Source organism: Lepidochelys olivacea, assembly GCF_965140295.1.
Source record: "Lepidochelys olivacea isolate rLepOli2 genome assembly, chromosome: 5".
Taxonomy (NCBI): domain Eukaryota; kingdom Metazoa; phylum Chordata; order Testudines; family Cheloniidae; genus Lepidochelys; species Lepidochelys olivacea.
Window position 1 is genome coordinate 116,776,013 of NC_140415.1, and position 23,872 is coordinate 116,799,884.

A 23,872-nucleotide genomic window follows, 5' to 3' on the forward strand; every position below is an offset into this window, starting at 1 on the left:
TTTGGGAGCAGACAGACAATTTGGGGCAGAAGAAAGCTTTGTAATTTCTCAAAACAAGTTAGCATTTGGTTGTAACCCCATTTTAAAAGGTGTTCCCTCCTCAGGCTGAGGACCTAGGGCAAAATCTTCTCCCTACTTCCCAGCTTAGGCGCCAACTTCCTCTCTACCCAGGGGGTGCTCGACCCCTGCTCCCACTCCACCCAAGCCACCACCACCGCCTCTTTCTGCCCCCTCCCTCAAGAGCCCCTCATCCCCTGCTCTTCGCCCTCCCTCCCAGCACCACCTGCACACGGTAGAAAAGCTGATTGCGGCCGGCAGGAGGTGCTGGGATGGAGAAAAAGGAGTTGATCAGCGGGGTCGCCGGTGAGCAAGAGGTGCTGGGGGGGTGAGGGGGAGCTTGGCTGCCGGTGAGTACTAAGCACCCACAAATTTTTTTTGTGGGTGCTCCAGCCCTGGCAGCATAGCTGGGCAATGGCTACTACTTCAGCCAAATGGCTGGAATAGTGACCCCCTAAGCTACCCTTTGCAATGGGTCAGGACAAACATATTAATAAAGTGGAAGATCTCTGATCTTGCCAGTAAACAATCTCCACCCTCAGCACATCATCACACAGAGAATCCTATAGAAGCTTCATTTCCCACCCCTCGCCGCCCCTGCACAGATAAGCCACACTGGTTCTGCTGCAAGATAGCTTGTCACACCACAGAAGAGAGAGCAGGATTTTACTCCATGACTGGGAAACCATCCATAGGCCATATAGGCCAGATCTTGAAGCCAACAGAACTACTTTGACTTGCACCAGCTCAGGATCTGACCCTATAGGTTATGCTGGTATAAGAGGGAAAGAACAGACTTGCACCAAAGCAATTTCTTTTAGATTTTAGGTGGAAGACTGCTTAGTGAAAACAGCTTTCAACTGGAAGGACATGGCTATCCCACTCAGACTGAGATCTTTGATAAATCAGTTTAAAACGAGGGACAAGGTAACCTACTTCTACCAATATAGACATTTTTGAAAGCTAATGTGAGTAATAAATGAAATTTGGGGATAAAAAAACATGCAAAAGTTATTTTGATGCATCCATGGTGATAAACAATGGGGCAACATGTATAATGCAATGTCTTTAATGCCCTGATTCAGCAAAGCACTTGAGCACATGCTTACCTTTGATTTCAGTGGCAGTTAAGCACATCAACAGACAGGATCTGTAAATGCTTCTCTAAATAGGGATGGACTTGAACTCAAGCACATGCATAATTGCTCTGCTGAATCAGGACCAATATCTGCAGGTATTTCACAGAATAACTATTGTTGTATTTTAAAAACTTAAACTGAAATATACCAGATTTACAGGTCAGAATGTTAGCATCGGTATCTTGGTTAGATTCTAACTTGGCTAGTTACATTCTTCCCTGGCAGTTTCAGTTGGATACAATATTCTTTGCTTGCTGTTCTAAATTACCACATAGTGTTGCTGTATGCTGTTAAATAGTTGACATGCTTCACCCCAGAGATGGTTACATTTCAGTGACAGAATGATCAGTGGGCATTACCTAATGCTTCAGAGGAAAGTGAATTACCCTTATAATGGACCTATCCAATTATGCATGCTGTATTATAATCATGATCACCATACTTAGCCCTTATGTAGTACTTTATATCTACTAAGTGCCTTACAAATGGGGAGAGGATGGAATTCCCTCCTGATCTTGGCAATGATCAGTTTGTGCCCTGAAGAATGAGATTTGGTTATTTTAGCTTGAAATAAGCTACAGACCAATGGTAACTTCATTCAGGAGTCAGGACCTGGGTGAAATGGCTTAAAACACAGAGCACATTGACAAAGTAGACCAAAAAAAGAGAGATTATTATTTATATTATTACCATATTACCATATCTCCTTGTAGCAATCATTATGGACCATGACCCCGCTGTGCTAGATGCTGTACATACAAAGAACAAAACATGGTCCATGCCCCCAAAGAGTTTACAATGTAAGCATGAGCCAACAGATGACAGACAGGAGTACAAGGAAACAGTGAGACAATAAATTAGGCAGTGTTCCTGCTAGTGATGGGTTCAATGCACAGCATTTTGACTTGCAACCAGACTTCAAAAACCCTAGCGTTTGAGGGTGTTTAGGGTTGGGATTTTGGTTCAGCTTATTTATTATAACAGAAGGGCCTTTTGTAAATAGTGGATCTGGATTCGGACTTCAGACATCCACAGAGTTTGGTGGGTTTGGGTTTTGGTGCAAGCCCATCTTTGATTTTTTCCTCTTTAATAAGGAACTTTATCCTCTAGAGCAGAATGAATTTTAATACAGGGTGGGCCAAACATAATCAGCTGTATCGGGGATTTGGGGTATAGGCCAGTGTAAGGGGCTGTTAGTATTAGCTTATGAACTACTGGTTGGTGAAGGAAGTGAGCTGATTCTATTGCATTTTGAAATGTTAAATAATCGGCAGGTGCTCAGAGATTGGCCTGTGCACTTTTTATTATTCTAAATAAAAAGAAAATAAATAATTAAACAAATAACTTCCTGTATGATGAGGATATTCAAACCAGGAATTCAAAGACTGGGGAGTGTTTGCTGGCTAGTCGGTACTTTTGTAAAGTCTGACAAACAATTGGAGTCTGTGTGTGAACAAAAGGGATGTACTTCAGGTTTGTGAGTAAAGGGAATGATGCAATGTACCTCTGTGTCCATGCAGCACTGAAGGACCCTCAAAGACGGACTTTAGTGGCACACAAGCCTTGTTCTGGGTCACTGCACACAGGGAGTTGCACCCTAGGTCTGTATTTATTGTTTTGATGGGGGAACATAAATGATTCTAGGGAAACAACTTCTGAGCCAGCCCGCTGCAAGTTAAACATGTGACGTGCGCAAATTCTGCCTACATTTCTAGACATCTGGGAACCTCTTGCAGAGCACATCCTGGGACCCAATCCTACTCCCATTGAAATCAATGGGAATTTTCCTAATGTCTTCAGATGAAAGCAGAATCAGCCCCGTAACTCACTTCCCAGAGGAGACTGAGAACTGATATCTCTGTTCTTCTTGAAGTGTCATTCTGGGTGTTTTTACCCATGAAAGCTTATGCTCAAATAAATCTGTTAGTCTTTAAGGTGCCACTGGACTCCTTGTTGATTCTGGGTGTTGGCAAGACTACAGTGTCTCCTAATACAATAACCTGGGTTTATTTCTAGTCAAGTGGTTGTAAATAGGATTGTTCTTTATTTGCAATTATATTGATTTGTCTGAGTGCCACCTCTCCACTTGTATGATTAATTTTCCTCTATTCATGTGGTTTTACATTCTAGGTTTTTATCTTGTTTATTCTTTGTGCAGTTAACTTTGCTCCCAGGCCTCTCGAGTGCTGTGGCATTTAGGTTCCACTGAAGTCAAAACAAATCTTGTTGTGATTTATTATGACATCAAATTTTCTGAGTCTGTTTCCAGTCTTGGAATGAAAAAAAAATAATTTCCAGTAACATACATGAAGTAATGGGGCGGTTTGCTAGAGAGCTCTGGGCTTTGGTCTGTATCGGATTTGATGTGTTGTTTTGTTAGGGTTCTCCTTAATGTTTGTATTGTAGATGCCTTGCAGTAAGCATCTTCTGAGTGGATTGATTAAATAAATAAATGAAAGACTATTGCCTCCTGAAAGCCCTCCACTGAAATGCTGAAGCGTAAAGTGACCTCTGGAGCAATTAGCAGATCTGTAGTTTGAGCAGAGGGTGGGATGACAATTTCCACATGCTGTACATAGGTGGAGAGCTTGTTATTTGCACTATTCCGCCTATTGGAGGATGCCACTATTGTTCCTGACATTGCTGACCATGACCTGTTGCTGGTTCTCTGACAGCAATCCGCTGCCTCTCGAACAGCCCCAGATAAGTGTTATGATGTATTGCTAGATGGACAGGGTTTGCAGTGCCTCACGGTCCTGTTGATACAAAATGCCTTTAAGATCCTGCCTTTCCCATCCTAATCTACAAAGGAAACAGGAAAAAGGAACTTAAACTCCCTGTACTCAGACAGCAATGAGACTGTTGTAGCCTGCTCCAGCACTGCAATTTCTTGCCTCTGACTAGTAAACAAGAGTCCTCGTACCATGCAAGTGAAGAGTAACCAAGGTCTACCCCACTGAAAGGATAATCCCAACCCCATGAGCTGCTGTGGAAACTGGATGGATGTATTTCGGAAAGCATGGACTCTTTAGCACATTTAATTCTCTGTGGATTCAGCCTGATGATTTCAGGTAAGACTTTGCTTTAGTTACTGAGCTAGCATTGCCGAGGTGCCGTGGCTTTACTGTTTCTCGCGCAATGTACAGACAAAAGGGCCTGATCCTAAAATCCAAACTGCTGAGGTATCCTTCCTAGCATAATTCTCACATTGACTTCAGTGGGATTATTTACATAAGTAAGGATCTCTCATGTTGGGCGAAGGTAGCAGGATGATACTCTGATTCTTTGTCAGAGGGTGGCTGAATGCATTTGGGATCTGTAGCTAAATCCTTTTTAATCTAGCTGCTGTTTGTTCACACTTACAAATGCTACAGTGTGGATTCCTCTGCTGAGCCAGTTAACTTTTTCTCTGAGCCAGTTGTTTGGAAATGATCACCACATGGTTTTTTTGTAAAATCTGTTCTAAATGTTGACTCTTACTGTCCACCTCACAAATATAGAGGTGAAACACAAGCTAACTGGTAAAAATCTGATATGTGTTCTATCTAGTATTTATTTTTAGCTAGTCTCTTCCAGCTGCTGAGTCTAGAAACTAATTATTGAACATTGAAGCTTGAATAATATGCATTAAATACAGTGGATTGGTTCATTACAGACACTGTTTAAAAACAAGTCTGACTCAACAATATTACTACCCGACATCATTTGCTTGTCTAAATAGTACAAATTGTAAGGTATGGATTTCCCATACCTGGTAAATGTATATTTATGATTTTATTAATGCAAAGTTTATTTCATAGCATTAAGAGCCTTAAGGGTCAGAGATGCTTTACTCGAATACGCATTTTTCTGATAGGTTTCAGAATAGCAGCCGTGTTAGTCTGTATCCGCAAAAAGAAAAGGAGTACTTGTGGCACCTTAGAGACTAACAAATTTATCTGAGCATAAGCTTTCATGAGCTACAGTTCACTTCATCAGATATCTTCTTTGCATGTGGTTCTCTCTCAGCATTGAAGTATATGCTCACACCACTAGTGTCTCCCTCTGACCTGTTTCTAGGCAATCTCTTCAGTGTAAGATACAACACATGAACTTGATAAACCTAGAGATGGGCCTCAAACCATCTTTTCTATTCATCCCTGAAAGTGTAGCTTCGGATCTAATTTTTCTGGCTCCAGGCCATCTCGAGATAAAATGGAATGTGCTATATAGCTGCAGACTGCTACAGTAAGAGACAGAAGGTAGTAACAAAAGAAAACAGAATTTTTCACTGCAGTATAACTTATTCTACAATCTCTTGTTCTTAATGGGTTACAAAAATGTTCAGAAGTACAATGAATGGTCAATAAAAGGGTTTGGGGTTTTGAGGGTTTTTTAAGTATCTGGAAAGGTCTGTGGCTATCTGCAGGCCAAAAGGTTTACATAAAATGTGGTGAGTGTGTGTATGTATTGTTATATAATTATTGCTGCATTAGGTTGTATATTTGTATTCCTCTTTTGTGATGTGGATTGCTTGCTTGTTGTAGATGTATAGTGATGTATAGCTTCACAGATTAGCAATAAACATGGACAGTGTGCTCATTTGAGTTTGGCATTGAAGAGCTGCCAGTCACAGCCCTTTCCACAGGACTTGACCAGTTAGGTGTGTATTTTAGTCACACCCATCTCAATAGATCTGTCAGCTTTCCCGCTTTTGTTCAAGTGTGATATCATGTTTCCTGGGGCCAGTGGTGGAAGACAATGCTAATCCCCTTTCCTCTAGATATAACAGGCGGAGTTCAGGAAAGCAGTATTGACATTCCCTAAGCAGGGGAGACATTAAAGTCAATGCAACTGGCAGACTGTGAACTGACTTAACCTTGTCCCAAATAGTTGTGGGCTTTTGTGGGTGTGCTGCTGGGTAGGCGCAAAACTACTCCACCCTTGTTCCAAGGTGGGGACCATCCCTCTGGGCTTGACTCCTGGTTACATTAAATGCCCTGTAATTTCCTTTACTTCATCATCATCAACAGCCAAAAGACTTGATTCCCAAAGATGCTGTTGAAGTGAGATATAATATAATGAATGCCTCTCTCCAACAGTACACAATCCAAAGTACATCTCCATTGCACTGCAAAAGGGACAGGTTTAATGCTAGTGATAAACGTGAAGCAAAACCAGGAATGTGAACACTCTTGCCTTCTGTGGAGGTTCTGTTCTACGCTTTGCATGTGGCCCTTAGCATCATGATGGGCTAAACCAAAGCCCTGGATCAAAACCCCCCTGACATTTATGGATGTTTGGATTCAATTCCCAACTTCATGGCTTGAGCCCATCTCAGTTTAATTCAGAATGGGAACAGTTTTCACTGCTCTCATCTTCATTTTAAAGGACCGAGGAGGGATGTAATTAGGAATAAACATTATAACTTGTTCTTAGGCCTGTTAACAGGATTCTGAACCAGACTGGGAACTTATTTACAGTCTCTCACACTGGGCTTCAGCAATGTTAGTGTCTGAGCCTCATTTTAACAGCTGTGAGCCTGGAAAAGTCAACAGCAATTAAAAACAAGTTCTAATACATTTTGCCAACTATTGTGGGTGGGAAGCTTATGCATTTTCAGACTACTAGCATGAGCAACATGTGTGAAGATTTGCTTTCTACCAAGCATGAGACAATCCAGAGGGTTCCTAAAACTTCTAGGGTTATTTTTGTTGATTTTTATTTCAATCCATATATGATGAAAAATGACCTTCAAAGGCTTTGAGCAAAAGCATCTTTACAGCATAACTATAATTCAGAGAGAGAGAGAGAGAGTGTGTGTATAAAGCTAAACAAATATAATCAAAACTGTATTACAAACCATATTGTACCAGGGTTTCTGGTTCCTCCTCCCCGGGAGTGGGTGAGTTACGGTGTCTAACAATTCTTTCGGTCTGCAGCACTTAGATTAGTTACAGCGAGTGGTGGCACAGTGTCCTGGTTCTTTTCTAGTGGCTCCAGCCGTTTCTTCAAAATGTAAACGTTGTCAGAGTGCGCAGAATTTAAACTCTTTGTCACAGCTAATCTAGAAGTTATGGCTTTGATGCAGAAATCATGGGGTAAAATGCTGTGACCTTCTGGAAAGCAGTACTTTTGTACAATAGGTCAATCTAGATGATTGTAATGGTCTCTTCTGGCTGTAAAATCTATGAATCTATGGCTTTGGGTTTTTTATTAAGTTTGTAGGTATTTGTGTGCAAAGAAAACCTTGCAAATGTGATGTGCTGCACAACTGTCTGACCCTGCAAATAGACAGTTTGAAACAACAGCCCTAACCACAGGCTGCACTCAGCCCACAACCTAAGGGTGGCTCTGTGTCACCTTGGTAGCTATACAGTGCCGCTGTGTGCCCACGGTTGGTGTAAGTTAGAGTTATTCTGATAAGAGGAGTTCCCGCAGCTAAGAATAGCTAGAGCATGGAGGCATTGGGCCAGGCCTAAACCCATCAAATCCATAAGAGTGAAGTGAAATCCCATGATAATCCGAATGAGACGGACATATTGTGTCATGAGTAGAGCTAGTCAGAATATTGTAACTGAAATTACATTTTGGTAAAATTGCTGATTCATTGAAGTTGAAACATATTGCAGGGATGTATCAGTCGCCATGACGTTTTCTTCAGGAAAGTTTGGGTCAAAGAAAGAGAGACTGATTATAGCTTGGTGATTAGGGCCTGAGATGTGGAATATTCAAGTTCCTCCTCTGCTTGATTTATAGTGGTCTGGGATGAAAAACTCTGCTCTGAATCAAGTAGAGCAGGGACTTGAATTTGGGTCTGCCAGGCCCGTGCCCTACCCACACACAAAAGAATTTCATTGTGATTCACTGTGATTACAATGAAGCTCACTGGAAAGTGACAGACTGGAGTGCAGGATCTGCAATGAACCAGTTAAAACACGTGTAACTGTTCAAGTATACATTTGTGATACCCATCCTCCAGTTAAGTCTGATAAATCTGTCCCAAACTCAGCAAATACATTAACATTTGCAAGATAAGGGTCAAACAGAGAGAAAAGAGCAAGCTCACCAAAAAGGGCTGTATAATTCACCAACATATTTGCAAATCTGTTTTTTCATTATCCACTCAGCTCTAGTTAATGACCAAAGCTTACAGTTTAAAAACTGAAATAATTTCAACCATGGGTTTTCTTTTTCACCATGTATTCTGTTTGTTTACTTTTTGCATTTTATTTAGCCTGGAGGGTGAAATTACACTGGGTCAATTTCAGTTTCAGTTTCCAGCAAGTCTCTCTTCTGGTTCTCATGTGCCAGCAGAATGCAGTTGTGTTCACATTTCTGACAATGAAAACCAGTGTGTGCATCTGAAACAACTGTTTTCCTAGGCTTTTCTCTTTTCATGTTGTGGAAACATTTGTATTCTCTCTAGGTTGTGTACTCCCACCCTTTATTTTTAGAAAACTGAAATGTGGGACCTGAGTCTCAATTTATACCAGTGTTTCTTTGAAAATCAATTTAGATTAGTTTTTCCATCAGCTTAAGAGATCACACAGATAACCAGTAAAATAGACTAAAGTGTATTGGAAGCCAAGGGATTGATTCTCCTCTTATGTCAGTTTTAGACTAGGATAATAACTGGATTAACTTTATGGGAGCTCCTCCTGTATTACACCAGAGCAAATGGGATGAGAATCAGACCCACTATGTACAAGTGACACATCATTCACCTTAACTTTCTTCATCGCTGGTTTCAAAATGAGACTGTCAGCAATGGCAAATTGCTGATCCACTTTTCACCACAAAGCAAATACTGTTTAATGGTTCAGGCTCCCATCCAAGTCCCTCCCTTACTATTGGTAGAAGAACTCATCTTCTGCGAGGGTATCTTTATCATCACCACCATGTTAGCTTATAAAACCCAACAGAGGATAACACCAAGCTCCTCCTGTTTCAAGAACAAGTCTTCAGTGTTGTGTTAGATATACGCAGTCCCACAGAATCTGGGCATTAGCAGTATATGAGATTCATGCTTTACAGAGAGCAGGCACATAATTGTCTTGGGCTAGGTGAATGAATAAGAAGAAAGCAGAACAAGGGAATCAACTGATGTCTATATTTTAAATTCTAAGTTCTTAAATCAGTGGGACTCTTTCCATTGACTATAGTCAGGCTTCAAGTTTTGTTCCTTACTGCTATTTATCAGCGAAAGCTTTAATTTTATTATTTCTGGGTGTTAAGTGGCAGAGACGGGCTTGAACAATAACGTATTTACAATGATGTATCAGCTTTGTCTTTCTGCTGCAGCTGAGCTTTCAAGGGGGTAGTTAATTTGGTGGGCGGCAGTTTGGTCTTCAGGTTACTGCATTGGATGGGGACTCTGAAGACATGGGTTCCCATCCTGGCTATATCAATGGCTTACTGAATGACCTTGGACAAGGCATTTTGCCTCGGTTTACCCCTCTCTGCAGTGGAGATGATGACTTTTATTTACCTTTGTGAAGTGCTTTGAGATCGTTTGATCAAAAGAGCCAGTGATTATTGCCTAGAGCTAGGACAAGAAGTCATGCACTTAATCTGCAGCAAGGGAGATTTAGATTAGACAGTAGAAAGTTTTTCCTAACTATAAGGGTAGTTAAGCACGGGAATAGTCTTCTAAGGGAGGTTGTGAAATCCCTGTCATTGGAGGTTTTTAAGAACAGGTTGGACAAACACCTGCCAGGGATGGCCTACATTTGCTTGGTCCTGCCTCAGTACCGGGGGCTGGATGTGATGATAACTCGACGTCCCTTCCAGCCCTACATTTCTATGTTTATTATTATGAACGGAACTCAGATGCAAGAATTTGACTACATTTGGGAAAGTACCTGGTCATTGTTATCTTTTAGTCACCAAAAACATTTGGCATTTTTCATGGCATCAGTGGACTTTGGATTCCATAAGATGGACTCTGGACACTCGAGCCCATAACATTCAGCAAATACTTTAAATTAAAAATAAAAAAGAAGGGAGAACTGTTTATCATGAACCTGCGCTTATGGCCCAATTCCACAACCCTTATTTATGTCAGAAATTCTTACAATTCACTTCAACCACTCCCACTAGTTAAGGAGATCTGAAATTTTGAAATTGAAAATTTTGATAAAACTTTTTGTCAACATTTCAAATTTTGTCAACCATAGAATCATAGAAATGTAGGGCTGGAAGGGACCTTGAGAAGTCATCAAGTCCAGCCCCATCTGCTGAGGCAGGACCAAGTTAAACAGTCCATCCCTGACAGGCATTTGTGTAACCTATCAATAACACTCCCCTCCCTCCCAAAAATAACAGGATGGTGTCCCTTTCCTCTGTTTGCCAGAAACTGGAAATGGGCAACAGGGAATGGAGCACATGATGGTTGCCTATTCTGTTCATTCCCTCTGGGGCACCTGGCATTGGCCACTGCCGGAAGACAGGATACTGGGCTAGATGGACCTTTGGTCTGACCCAGGATGGCCATTCTTATGTTCTTATGAATTTTTTGTGAAAATCTGGATCCATTTTTTAACCAGCTCTATTAGGAAAGATTGTTCTATTCTTGTAAGTAAGTGTGGCAGGACTAGGTCCATAACTGGTTCGTTGCTTTGTGAGACCCAATGAAATTATAACTGTAAATTTCAGTATTGATTAATTTAGTACTGTACTTATAATAATAAATAAAATACTGTTCTTCATTTTAAAGATTTGTTAGAGGAGCTGTCAGGTTTGATTACCTTCTTTAACAACATTGCCAAAATGATAGACTTCTTGGTTTCTAACTAGATTTCGTAGTACTACTAATAATAAAAATTTGTTTAGAGCCACCAAAGTGCCAATATACTCTTTTCTGTACAATACACAAAAATAAAGATGGCCCAGATTGCTTTCAATCTAAAACATAGACACCCTGAAAAATCCAGAGGTGCAGGAGACTTAGTGGTTAGTGTTTGTTTTAGATGATAAACTCAGTTTTGTGGGCTTCATAGATGAAGTGTTTTTTTAAAGGGACTTGAAAGAAGTGAGGTTGATGCCTTGGCCAACTGGGCTGTCTGTTTTCAATATACTCTAAATTAGTCTTAAACCCCATAGTTACATAATGTCATATAACAAATACACAGCATAAGGCCCTACATTGAACTGCTAATGTGTCATGCTCTCTGTCCTGAGGATGAAGGCCAAGTACAGACTCCAGCTATCCTGTTGCTAGGATGTCCATTTGGCTTATATTCATATCCCCAGGTGGGTCATGAGAAAAACTAATTTAATTTCCCAACAACAGCAAAAGCCTGTATAAATCCAGCCTAAACTGGGATTTATTACATTATAGGCTCTGTTTAATGACACTGTTTCTACCCATGATGATAAAAGGGTTTGATGTGTGTACTGAAGTGATTCTTTGGATACGTTTCCACCTCCCCAAAGGTTGAAGAAGGGTTTTCCACTACAAGGCAGGAGGGTGGTAATTGGAACAATCAAATTACCACTATAATAATACTGGCATTTCTGCAAGTTCCACCAGAAGATATTCACTTAGTTTACATACAAATACAAATGAAGTCAATCTCACAACACACCCCACTCTCATCTCATTGTACAGTTGGGGAAACTGAAAGGTTTCACAGAAAGGTGAAGTGACTTGCCCAGGAAGCTTGTGGCAAAGCGAGGAATCTAATCCAGCTCTCTCTACACTTCCATGGCTGTGTTTTAATCATGAGATCTGTTCCAAGCTCCTGTTTTATGTGCAAGAATCTAAGCTTTCATTTAAGAAAAATAAGTTTCTAGTCTGCACTGAGAGTGGCATCTCAAGAGGGTAGAACTTATTTTGTGGGTTTATTTTTTCCCCATTCAGTCCCTGGTTCAGACTGCAGTCCAGATCCTGGGTGATGTTCAGTGCTCTCAACTCCCGTTGAAGTTCAGTGACAACTGAGGGTGTTGAGCATCTCACCGGAGCAGCTTAGCACTTCAGGAGAGGCTTCTTTCTGTCTATCCACAGTGCAGGAGGAAATGCAGGTTCATGTAGGCCCCAGGTACACACAGACATTGCCCACATCCCTAAGGATATTTCAAGAACCACAGCCAATAAAAGTTACATGTAATGAGTTAGTGCCAGCTGTTTTAAAATGGTTGTTGACAGCTGTAAGACTAGGATTGTGATCCTGACCCCAATGGAGGCAATGGGAGTTTTGCCACTGATTGCAGCGGGGCCTGATTTTGTACTAGGCACTGCAGTCATGTTACCTGCATCCATTTGAAAATTCTTTCAGGATATGGCCAATTTTCCTTTCCCAGAGAGGAAATTTTCTGCCAGTGCTTCCTGAGCAGCTACTTCCTGCCTCCAATTTCTCCTTGGAGGAAAGGAGTTAATTGTTTTTGAAGTGTGGAGAAATCCAGCCTACTTGGTCTCCATGTGCTGAGCACAGCCCTCAAAGGCAACTCTCCCTATAAAAACAACAAAGACCTCCACCTCAACAGAGTACAGGGGCCAAAAGAAACAAGGGGATCGACTTAACATCAGGGGGAAGAATGAAAAAACAGGGCAGGGGTGGGCCATAGGGTCAAAGCAAGACATCCAGAAAGGGTTACCAAGCAGGGAACAGTAGACAGCGCCCACTGCTCCATGAAGGGATTGAAGGAATCAATTAATGCTTCCTGGAAGAAATCTGCCAGGAGATGGGATCGAAATAGGCTGCACAGTAACAAAGTAACCCAGAGCACCAGGGAAGTTCCTGGGCCTTGATTCCTCGTCCACTCCTTTACTGGACGGATGCTGCATGGTATTCACATATCCACCTCTCTCTTGGTATAGCTCTTGTTATTTCTCTGCTATGCTCAGAATTCAAAGGGGATCTGCTTTTGATGCTGAGCATTTCCAACTCCTAATTACTGTTGTTAATAATGAATCCTAAAATTCAGATTCCTATCCTAACAAGCTCTTTTCCTTCCGCCCTCCCGCTGCTTCCTTTCTTCCCTGTTTCTCGCATTGCTTCATCATAATACTAATGAATAAGAAGTTAATGCACTTAGATAGCACTTTACATATTCAAAGCACTGTACAAACATCATCCAGTTCTCAGATATGTGGTTGGGTTTTTTGTTTCCTCGGAGCTCTCTGTTGGTCTGGCTGGCACAGCTACTCTGAGTGACTGCTCTTAGGAAGGAAAGCTAGGGACTCCATTCTTAAGGTTATCAGCAAATTTTTCGAAGTGCTCTCACATCCCCAAGCATACTCACATTGTCTTGGAAATTGCCATCCCTCATCGGGATCCAGGGGAGGTTAGGGGTGCAAATTTTGATTATTGAGTCAAGGGGTTCCGTTCCAGAGGTACATTGCCAAGAAATAAAAGACTTGTCATTACATTTATCCCATTCTTATGATATTTTTTGCTCATAGCTGTGGCTCAAACTATGGCACTAATCTCCCCCAAACAGATCACCAGATCAAGTTTAACCTCAGCTAGTGTCTGGGGCAGTAATATTTAAAAAATGATTAGGGAGGCTTTCTAGGTCTGCGAATTGGCATGCATCTGGGATGAGTGCCAGAGAATTCCTCTGAGCCATCTCTTCCAGTTACTCCTGACTGAGCCTTGTGGTGCACAGTGATGTGTGCACACCCACTGATAGCACTTACTGGAGCAATAGCACGGCACAGAGGACTGGCGGGTACATGGCAGTGTGTGAATGGCATTGCAAAGGAGGAGTTTTGGTGGACACTTAGAAAATGCAAGGGGTTGTGAGGAGAGTGTACATGACTCCCACATTTGGGGAAGCTGGGCGTGAGTGCTGGAAGCTTCCTAGAAGTGGGGGGGCACTGACCCCAAGACCATGGCCCTGCCCCCTCCCCCACTGCTGCTCGGCCTCCTCCCCCGAGGCCCTAGCCACATGCCACCCCCATTGCACCCCAGGCCCTGCTCTGCCCCTTCCCTGAGGCTCTCCCCTACCCTTTCCTCCCCTTATCGGAGCTCCCCCACCTGTCACCTTTTCCCCCTCCCCACAGATCCCTCCTTCTTTTCCTCATCCCATAAAGTCATCCCTCCCCACCCGGAGAGGTTAGAGAGGCATGAGCAGTGCGCGGGGGGAACCTCGGGGGAAGAGGCGGAGTGGGGATGGAAAGAGGAACATCGCGGGTGGGGCCACAAGGGAAGAGAACAAGAGGGAGTGGGGCCTCGGGGCAGAGCAGGGGTGTGGCTATGGCCCAGGCATCCTTTCGGCCTCCAAAGGGTGGTTCACTGCATCCTGTTTGGGGCAGTTTAGCCTCCCCTTGCCTTAGATTAGTTGTGCTCAAGTGGAGTTGTGCTGAGCACACAGAACTCTCTGTCTCTACATTGGCAATTGCCGTCTCCACAGAGGTAAAGTGTGTGTGATGGGGGGTGGGAGGATGCAGTGGAACAGACATGACTTTAACTCTGTATTTCCTTGTTAGCGGAGGATTAAGTTTAGCCCCACTCCCTGTTCTGGAAGGGCACAAGGCAGCACTGGGCAGCCACAATTCTGTGTTAATAGTCTTTTGGCAGGGAATTCGCTGGAAGTTACACCTCCCATTTCCAGTGTTCACCGCCTGCGGGTGCCTCCTTTTCCCAAACCCCCTTTGCATACACAGCAAATTGCCTTCCTGCAGAGGTCAGTCCTACAAGGAGAGGGGCAGGAGTCAAAGGATTTTTTCAAGGAAGCACAGGGGATCTTCACTGATAGAGAGAAAAGCTGTTTCCTGTCTGTGTTTGTGTTCTCAGAGAGCTAAATCCTTCAGTTACAGGTTGGGCAAAACTCCCATTGACTTCAAGGTTTAGTTTTGCCTGAGTTTTGCCAGACTAAGGAGCGGGAGTTCCTCTTGAATAAGAATATCAGGATTTGGCCATGAGAGGCTGGAAAGCAGGGGTGCTGTAGGCAGTTGGCTTGCAGCAGAAATCTACTGTATCAGCACTTTCTCCTAGGGGTTGTCTGTATGGTTAGATAGAACACAGCAAGCTGGGTTATAAATCTACCTTGCACTAGCCTGCTGCGCTCTAACACAGTGGCTCTCAACCTTTCCAGACTGCTGTACCCCTTTTAGGAGTCTGATGTGTCTTGCTTACCCCAAGTTTTACCTCACTTAAAAACTGCTTGCTTACAAAACCAGACCTAAAAATACAAAAGTGTCACAGCCACACTATTCCTGAAAAAGAGCTGACTTTCATTTGTACCGTTACAGTTATAAAATACATCGATGGGAATATGAATATTGTACTTACATTTCAGTGTAGGGTGTATAGAACAGTATAAACAAGTCATTGTCTGTATGGCATTTTAGTTTGAACGGACTTTGCTAGTGCTTTTTATGTGGCCTATTGTAAAAGTAGGCAAATATCCAGATGAACTGATGTACCCCCTGGAAGACCTCTGCATACCACCAGGGGTACACGTACCCTTGGTTGAGACCTACTGTTCTAATGGACTGTGTGGACTCTGCTGCTGGGCACGAAAAGTTCCCTAGTGCACTGTGACCCACTCCAGTTTCAACACGCACTAGTGCATCGCAGCTGGGGCCACACAGACACTTAGTGTGCTGCAAGCTAGTACAAAGTAGATTTATACCCCAGTTTACTGAGCACTAACTGTTCATATAGACAAGCCCTAAATCTAAGGGGACTAAGGTCTGATCCTTTGCCCCTTGGAGAAATCAGATGTCTTTCTATTACTTCAGTGGTTTTTAGTTCAAGCCCTAAAGGTCCAGTCCCATAGATGCTGAAGCCAGTGGGAGTTGAGGGAGCTATTCTCCTCCCAGGAGATGCTCAACCCCTTGCAGGATCAGGCCTTCATTGGGACTGTCTATCTAAAGGTGCAGGTTTCATTAGCGCAGAAATTAAATAATATTGAAAAATAGGTTAAAAAGAACAAACATGGGAAAAGAAAATTTTATAAAGCAGAAACTGTTTAGTAAGCACATGATAAAAATAGAAAGGCAGGTTAAAAAGAAATATTTAAAATATTAAATATAAGAGCAGGTTAAGAAAGAAACATTTAGAAACATTAAATAATATTGAAAAATAAGTTAAAAAAGAACACACCTGGCAAAAAAAAACGGGGAATTTACTAAAGCAGCGACTGTTTAGTAAGCACATGGTAACAAGTATAAAGGGAGGTTAATAGAAAAGCATTTGAACTATTACATACAAGGATAGATTCAGAAAAGAACATTTAAGAAGAGTTAAATAAAAGAGAAACATATAAAGATAGGTTAAAAGAGAGAACCGGGCAAGAAAAGGGAAAAGAAAGCCCTTTTGCAAAGGGCAAAGATAGACAGCACGTGGTTGAGTCAGAGAGAAAGAGTGAGAGAGAGAGAGAGAGATCTTACCCTTCCAACTGTTCCTGGGGAAAGAGGTAACTTCCCAGGTTCAGAACCCCTCAGGCTAGTTATCTCCATCTTTGGATCGGACCACTCAGATGCTGTTCTACAGCTGCGTCATAGAATACGTTTTCCTGAACCAATCCTATAGTCCCAAGAGTTTTAAACAAGAGCCATCTCCTTTAGCTGCCTTATTCTTATCTAAAAAAACAGACCTCAAGCATCTTTCCTGCCATGTAGCCCTTTTACATAGGTGCTTCAATAAAGGTGAAAACTATAAGACCTTAGTAACAAACAATTTTTAGAGTAACCTTGGTTATTTTTTAATGAAGACAATCTGAAGTTGCAGCAAAGCCTCTGTTAGCTAAAACAGCCTCTGTAAACCAGTGGTTCAGAGATAAGAAGGCTGCTTCTTCCCCCACTTTTTAACAAATACAAGTGAAAGTTATATTAAGTTTTGAAAAGGAATAAACTCTTTAAAAGACAAGCCTATGTGAAGACAGAGCCCTTTATTTAACCTTTCTATGTGTGTTTCAATTAAAAAAAAAAAAAAGAGCATGCAGAAACACCCCAGAGTGAAAATCACAGAACCTTAGTAACAGCTATTTTATATTCCCCTTATTCTGTAATCCAGTGGATCAGAGAGAAGTTTATTTTCCTCCCCACTTTTTAACAAATCCATGCAAAAGTTATATTAAGCTTTCATTTTCTTAGGACTTTTAGATTTAAGTATGAATTTTTCTGTTGCATTATCAGAATGTCTTTGTTTTCAAATGTTTGCATCCTGTGTGCTGAGACACAGGTTCCAGCTCCTGTGTTTTGTTTTGGGTCCATAGATTTTATTAAAACAATACATCACAGACTGGAGCTATGGCTTTCTCTACATTTTACAAACAGATAAGACTAATTAGGCTAGCCAGTGATCCATGCACTGTAGTCTGCCTTAGCGATGCTGTATGGGTCACCCCTTCAGTTTGCTTGTTTTTTCACACAGACTTTTTTCCTAAGTTTTGAAAGGCTGTTAAAGTTTTAACAAAGGGTGAGATTGCATCGAAAGACACTTTGTGAAAGTTATAACAAGTATTTTATTCCATTTACTGATTGTAAAAGACAAAAACTGTCTCTTTGTGACTGCATGAAGCTCAGAGATAGCCTACCTGAAGAACATCTTTTCCCCCATACTTTTAACACTTGCTAAACATACAGTATTTCATTATATAAAGGTTTTTTTTTTTTAACATTTAACATGAAAATACAGCATTGACTGAGATGTAACAGAACATGATCTTTTTTAAGGATATTCTGTATGCAGTGAGGCCTATTTGAAGCATTATGTTTGTTTTAAAGTTTAACATGAAAAAGCAGTATTAACAAAACAACGCCACTCTTAGGGATATTTTGTAGTTTAGTGAACTTAAAAAGGCTTAAGATACTAGCCTATCCTTTTAAAAATAGTGTTTTTAAAGTATCAAAACAGCAACTGGCTGTTTGAATATGAAAACTGGCAATTGAGGGGAGTTTACATATGTGTTTTAATTAACAAAAAAAATAAACAAGACTGCTTTTTAAAGTTTGGATTTATACAAAAAACACAAGAAAAAAATTACCTTATGTAAAAAAAAGTTAGCTGTTTTTTTTTTTTTACCAGAGTTAAGGAGTCTGCCCTCCTCTCTCTCTCTCTCACACACACACACCCCTTCCTACCCCCCCCCTTTTCTTTTCTAATGTTTTTTAAAATCTAAACCGAGGACAAATTTTTTTTAAAAAAAGCCACAGTCACAGAGATCAGGCCATGGGGGTAAGAAAGCTGTCCTGAGTTTTAGGGGGAATGCCGATAACTCTTTTAGTGAAACTGTTTTGTAGGCAGCCATTCTGTGTTAGTTGTTATGCTTTAGCATGGGCAAGCATTTGTCATTCAGAAGCACTTTCCCACTTTATGAGGTATTATCTCCGCCATCCTGTATCCTATCAGAAATATTAACAAAAACTTAAAGATACTTTGTAGAAGGGCCTGCAAAGCAACAATTACAATTTTGTTTATCATTACCTTGTCTAAGCCCCTAGAGAATATTTTTTGGTTTTTTTATAAAACACTTTTATGCAAACTGTAACCCTAGATGATGTAGAGCATTAAATAATATGAAAAAGTAGATGAGAGACCTGAGACATTATTGAAATCAGAGGGGTCCTGATCAAGTCCTAATGCAGAAGGCCTGGGGTGGAAAATGAAAAGTTACAGCCAAAGTGTAAGAAGGTATGATTTAAAAGGGGTTCTGCAGCTGCTTTGCAATGGTTCAGATGCCCCAACAGCCTATATACCTTGTGCACAACATACAATATGATGGGGGCTAATTTAGCTACAACTAATCAGGAGACAGATCTTGGAATCATCGTGGCTGGTTCTCTGAAGACGTCCACGCAGTGCGCAGCAGCAGTCAAAAAAGCAAACTGGATGTTAGGAGTAATTTAAAAAGTGATAGAGAATAAGATGGAGAATATCTTATTGCCCTTATATAAATCCATGGTATGCCCACATCTTGAATACTGCGTACAGATATGATCCCCTCATCTCAAAAAAGATATACTGGCATTGGAAAAGGTTCAGAAAAGGCAACTAAAATGATTAGGGGTTTGGAACGGGTCACATATGAGGAGAGATTAAAGAGACTAGCTTGGAAAAGACGAGACTAAGGGGGATTTGATAGAGGTCTATAAAATCATGAGTGGTGTGGAGAAAGTGAATAAGGAAAAGTTATTTACTTGTTCCCATAATATAAGAACTAGGGGCCACCAAATGAAATTAATGGGTAGCAGGTTTAAAACAAATAAAAGGAAGTTCTTCTTAACTCAGTGCACAGTCAGCCTGTGGAACTCCTTGCCTGAGGAGGTTGTGAAGGCTAGGACTATAACAGGGTTTAAAAGAGAACTGGATAAATTCATGGAGGTTAAGTCCATTAATGGCTATTAGCCAGATGGGTAAGGAAAGGTGTCCCTTGCCTCTGTTTGTCAGAGGGTGGAGATGCATGGCAGGAGAGAGATCACTTGATCATTACCTGTTAGGTTCGCTCTCTCTGGGGCACCTGGCATTGGCCACTGTCTGTATACAGGATACTGGGCTGGATGGACCTTTGGTCTGACCCAGTATAGCCTTTCTTATGTTCTTATGTCTCTACGTGGGCTTGATCCAAAAGGCTCTAGCCAACCGAGCACCGGTGACTGTGTCTCTGCCAACCATCCCTTGATCGTTCTTACATACAACATATCTGTGCCTTGTCTCCGTACAGCCCTTTGTTTGAATCATTTGGGTTCTCCTGGCTGGAGTCTCAAACAAATCTTGGCCCAGCGATCTGGCCTAGTGTTTCTCCACCACATCATTTTTGCATGTATAGGCATTGTTAGCTATCCCTGTTTCCCCGCTCCCGTGACCCATCTCAAACACGGTTTGCCACAACAGTGCATTTGTTTCTTCACATCCCATAGCAGTGACCGTTTCACGTCTCTTCTTGAGAGGCTTGACTGCCGGTGTTGGCTAGGGCCTTCTAGGTGCAGCCATCTTTAATCATCAGACACTGTTTTTACTAACAGTGGCTTTGCTGAAAAAGCATGTTGCTTCAAATTGTCCTTATTTAAAAATGACCAAAGTTAGTCTAAAACATAGAGGGAAACTTTTTTATCACTATAATTTACTTTTATAAACAGGTTCTTTGTGTTTTTAACCCTGGAATGTTTCTTCATGCTAATTTTTTATTGAAACACATATGTAAAAGAGCTAAATAGAGAAATGTGTCTTCGTATAGGCTTGTCTTTTAAAGTGTTTGTTCCTTTACAAGACTTAATATAACTTTCACCTCTATTTGTTAAAAAGTGGGGGACCAAGCAATCTTCTTCTCTCTGATCCACTGGCTTACAAATGCTGTTTTTGCTAATAGTAGTTTTGCTGAAAAAGCATGCTGCTTCAAATTGTCCTTAGTAAAAAAATGACCAATGTTAGGCTAAAACATAGGGGGAAACGTTTTTATCACTATAATTTATTTTTATAAACAGGTTCTCTGTGTTTTTGACCCTGGGATGTTTCTGCATGTTAACTTTTTATTGAAACATATGCAAAAGTGCTAAATGAAGGGATGTCTCTTCAGATAGGCTTGTCTTTTAAAGTGTTTATTCCTTTAAGAGACTTAATATAACCTTCACCTCTATTTGTTAAAAAGTGTAGGAAGAAACAAATTTCTTCTCTCTGATCCACTGGTTTACAGAATAAGGGGAATATAAACTGTCTGTTACTAAGGACCTGTGGTTTTAAACCTGGGGTGTTTCTGCATGCTCTATTTTATTGAAACACACCTGTAAATAAAGGGATGTGTCTTCATATAGATTTCTCTTTTAAAGTGTTTGTTCCTTTACAAAACTTAATATAACTTTCACCTCTATTTGTTAAAAAGTGGGGGAAGAAGCAGCCTTCTTATCTCTGATCCATTGACTCACAGACGCTGTTTTTGCTAACAGGGGCTTTGCTGCAACTTCAAATTTTCTCACTGAAAAATAACCAATGTTAATCTAAAAGAGGGGGAAACTTAAAAATTGTTTGTTACTAAGGGCTTATGGTTTTAACCTTTATTAAAGCACCTATGTAAAAGAGCTACGTGGCAGGAAAGATGCTTGGGGTCTGTTTTTTTTTTTAGCTAAGAATAAGGCAGCTAAAGGAGATGGCTCTTGTTTAAAACTCTTGGGAACTCTTAAAACTATAGGATTGGTTCAGGAAAATGTATTCTATGACGCAGCTGTAGAACAGCATCTGATTGGTCCGGTGAAGATAACTAGCCTGAGGGGCTGTGAACCTGGGAAGTTGCCTCTTTCCCCGGGAATAGTTAGAAGGGTAAGATCTCTCTCCCTCTAGCCTGGTCTACTCTGGGTGGGGGATTGATCTAAATTACGCAACTTCAGCTACATGAAAAACATAGCTGAAGTCGACGTATTTAGATCTACTTACCATGGTGTCTTCACTCCGGTAAGTTGACGGCTGACGCTCTCCCGTCGACTCCGCATACACCTCTCGCCCTGGTGGAGTACCGGAGCCAATGGGAGCACGCTAAGCGGTCGATTTATTGCGTCTAGACCAGATTTATCACTGCCCATCAATCCAGCGGGTAATGTAGACAAGCCCTCTGATTCAACCATGTGCTGTCTATCTTTGCCCTTTACAAGAGGCTTTCTTTTCCCTTTTCTTGCCCTGTTCTCTCTTTTAACCTATCTTTATATGTTTCTCTTTTATTTAACTCTTTTAAAATGTTCTTTTCTTAACCTATCCTTGTATTTAATAGTTTAAATGCTTTTCTATTAACCTCCCTTTATACTTTTTACCATGTACTTACTAAACAGTCTCTGCTTTAGTAAATTCCCTTTTTTTTTGCCATCTGGGTTCTTTTTTAACCTATTTCTCAATATTATGTAATGTTTTAAATGCTCTTTTCTTAACCAACCCTTATATATAATATTTTAAAGGATTCTTTCTTAACCTGCCTTTATATTTGTGCTTACTAAACAGTTTCCTTTATATGTTTCTCTTTTATTTAACTCTTTTTAAATGTTCTTTTCTTAACCTACCCTTATATTTAATACACCTTTTAAATTTATCTCAAAAATTTTTATTCTTTAATAACATACCAAACTAGTCCTTTAAAAGTACCTCTCCTTACTAAACCTAACCAAAAATCTCTTTTTTCTTTAATAACTTGCCTCTATTCTTTCAAACTAACCCTTTAAAAACAAATATTGCCATTTTTTTAAAGTTCTCTCTTTCTATTCTTTAATAATATGCCAAACTAGGCCTTTAAAATCATCTCCCATTACTAAACCTAACCAAACAATCTTTCTTCTCCTTAATAACCTGAAGGAACATTAATCCACACCTTGCAGAGTCAAGCACAGGAGTTTATTACACACAGCGCTGGCGGAGTGTCACTTTGCTTTGCTTATTAGGCTCAGAGACACTGCAGAACAATTAATTACAATAGATTATATAGGGTGCTCACTGGGCAGAGAGAAGCAACGGGGATGGTTTTTCCCAAACCCCTGGCTAGGTTCTAGCGGCAAGACAAGATAAGCACAATAAGCCAGTGGTCTAAAAGATTACATGATGGCTCCACCCAAAGCTCAAATTAATATATTGCTGATACACAGGTAATTACCCCCAAATTATGTTTATTAAAATGTATAGGTTAAATCCAAATTTTGGGGTCCAGGGAATGTGGTAGCAGCTCTCCCAGTTGACCAGCAGGTGCATTCCTGGAGATTTAAAGCAAAAAAAGCAGTAATTAGTACTTAACAATAACAATTGTTTATAAGTTTACCCTTGCATTTTTGTGGGCTAGGATTGGCATACATCTGTGAGGGGAGGGAGTCGTAACTCATGTCAATCAAATTAGGCCTCTCCCCGAACTCTGTCTGGGATCTGAGGGGTATTGTACCACTATCTCCTCTCTGCATTAGGGAGTAACCGTGAGGCCTTTCTCAGCACTTCATGTGTCTATAACTCACAATAAGGATGCCCAATTACACTCAGCATTATGCTGACTCTGCTTACTGACTTGAAACGCACAAGGTTACCTGTTTACCCCAACTTTCTCTTAGCCATGTATTGTTCTCTGTTAGCCAGCCCCCATGGCCCAGGCCAAGTTGTGGACTCCAGGCCTATATGAAAAGTTCTTAGCAGAACTGTAGTTAAGATCTTACATCCACAGCAAATGAATTTTGGCCCGTCATAACTTTTCTTTCCTTTTTTCCTCTAAACCTTACCAAACCTTTCTTTTTTTAATCTTTAAGCTCTCTCATTCTATTCTTTCAACCTTTTTCTCTAAACAATCAAAGCACAAGCATGCAACACTACCCCTATTTAAACATAAAAAATAATCAAAAATGTTTTTTTCAAAATGGCTGTCGGCTCCAAACCTCAACACCAGCGGAAACAGGGATGGAGGGCAGGACATAAGCCCTAAATGGGGCTTGGAAACCTGTCAAAAATACATAGTGATGGATGCTGTCGAGGTATATACTATTAAGAGTAACCAAGGTCTACCCATTTAAAGGATAATCCCAACCCCATGAGCTGCTGTGGAAACTGGATGGATGTACTTTGGAAAGCATGGACTCTTTTTAGCACATTTAATTCTCTGAGGATTCACCCTGATGATTTCAGGGAAGACTTTGCTTTAGTTACTCAAATAGCATTGCTGAGGTGCCATGGATTTACTGTTTCTCACGCAATGTACAGACAAAAGGGTCTGATCCTAAAATCCACATTCTGCTGAGGTATCCCTACTAGCATAATTCTCACATTGACTTCAGTGGGATTATTTGCATAAGTAAG

General features: G+C 40.9%; 1 protein-coding gene across 4 annotated transcripts in view; it reads left to right on the plus strand.

Annotated features, from left to right (window-relative positions):
• The first annotated feature begins 3,867 nt into the window (after positions 1 to 3,867).
• Positions 3,868 to 23,872, plus strand: part of TEK (TEK receptor tyrosine kinase) — an 84,648-nt gene continuing 64,643 nt past the window's right edge. Inside the window, exon 1 of one of the 4 annotated variants that reach the window (XM_084628543.1) lies at positions 3,868 to 4,267. In XM_084628543.1, coding sequence (XP_084484669.1) covers positions 4,216 to 4,267 — 52 coding nt within the window. In that variant the 5' untranslated portion in view covers positions 3,868 to 4,215. The remainder of the gene's footprint in view (positions 4,268 to 23,872) is intronic. The other 3 variants (XM_084628542.1, XM_084628545.1, XM_084628544.1) reach the window with 3 other exon arrangements.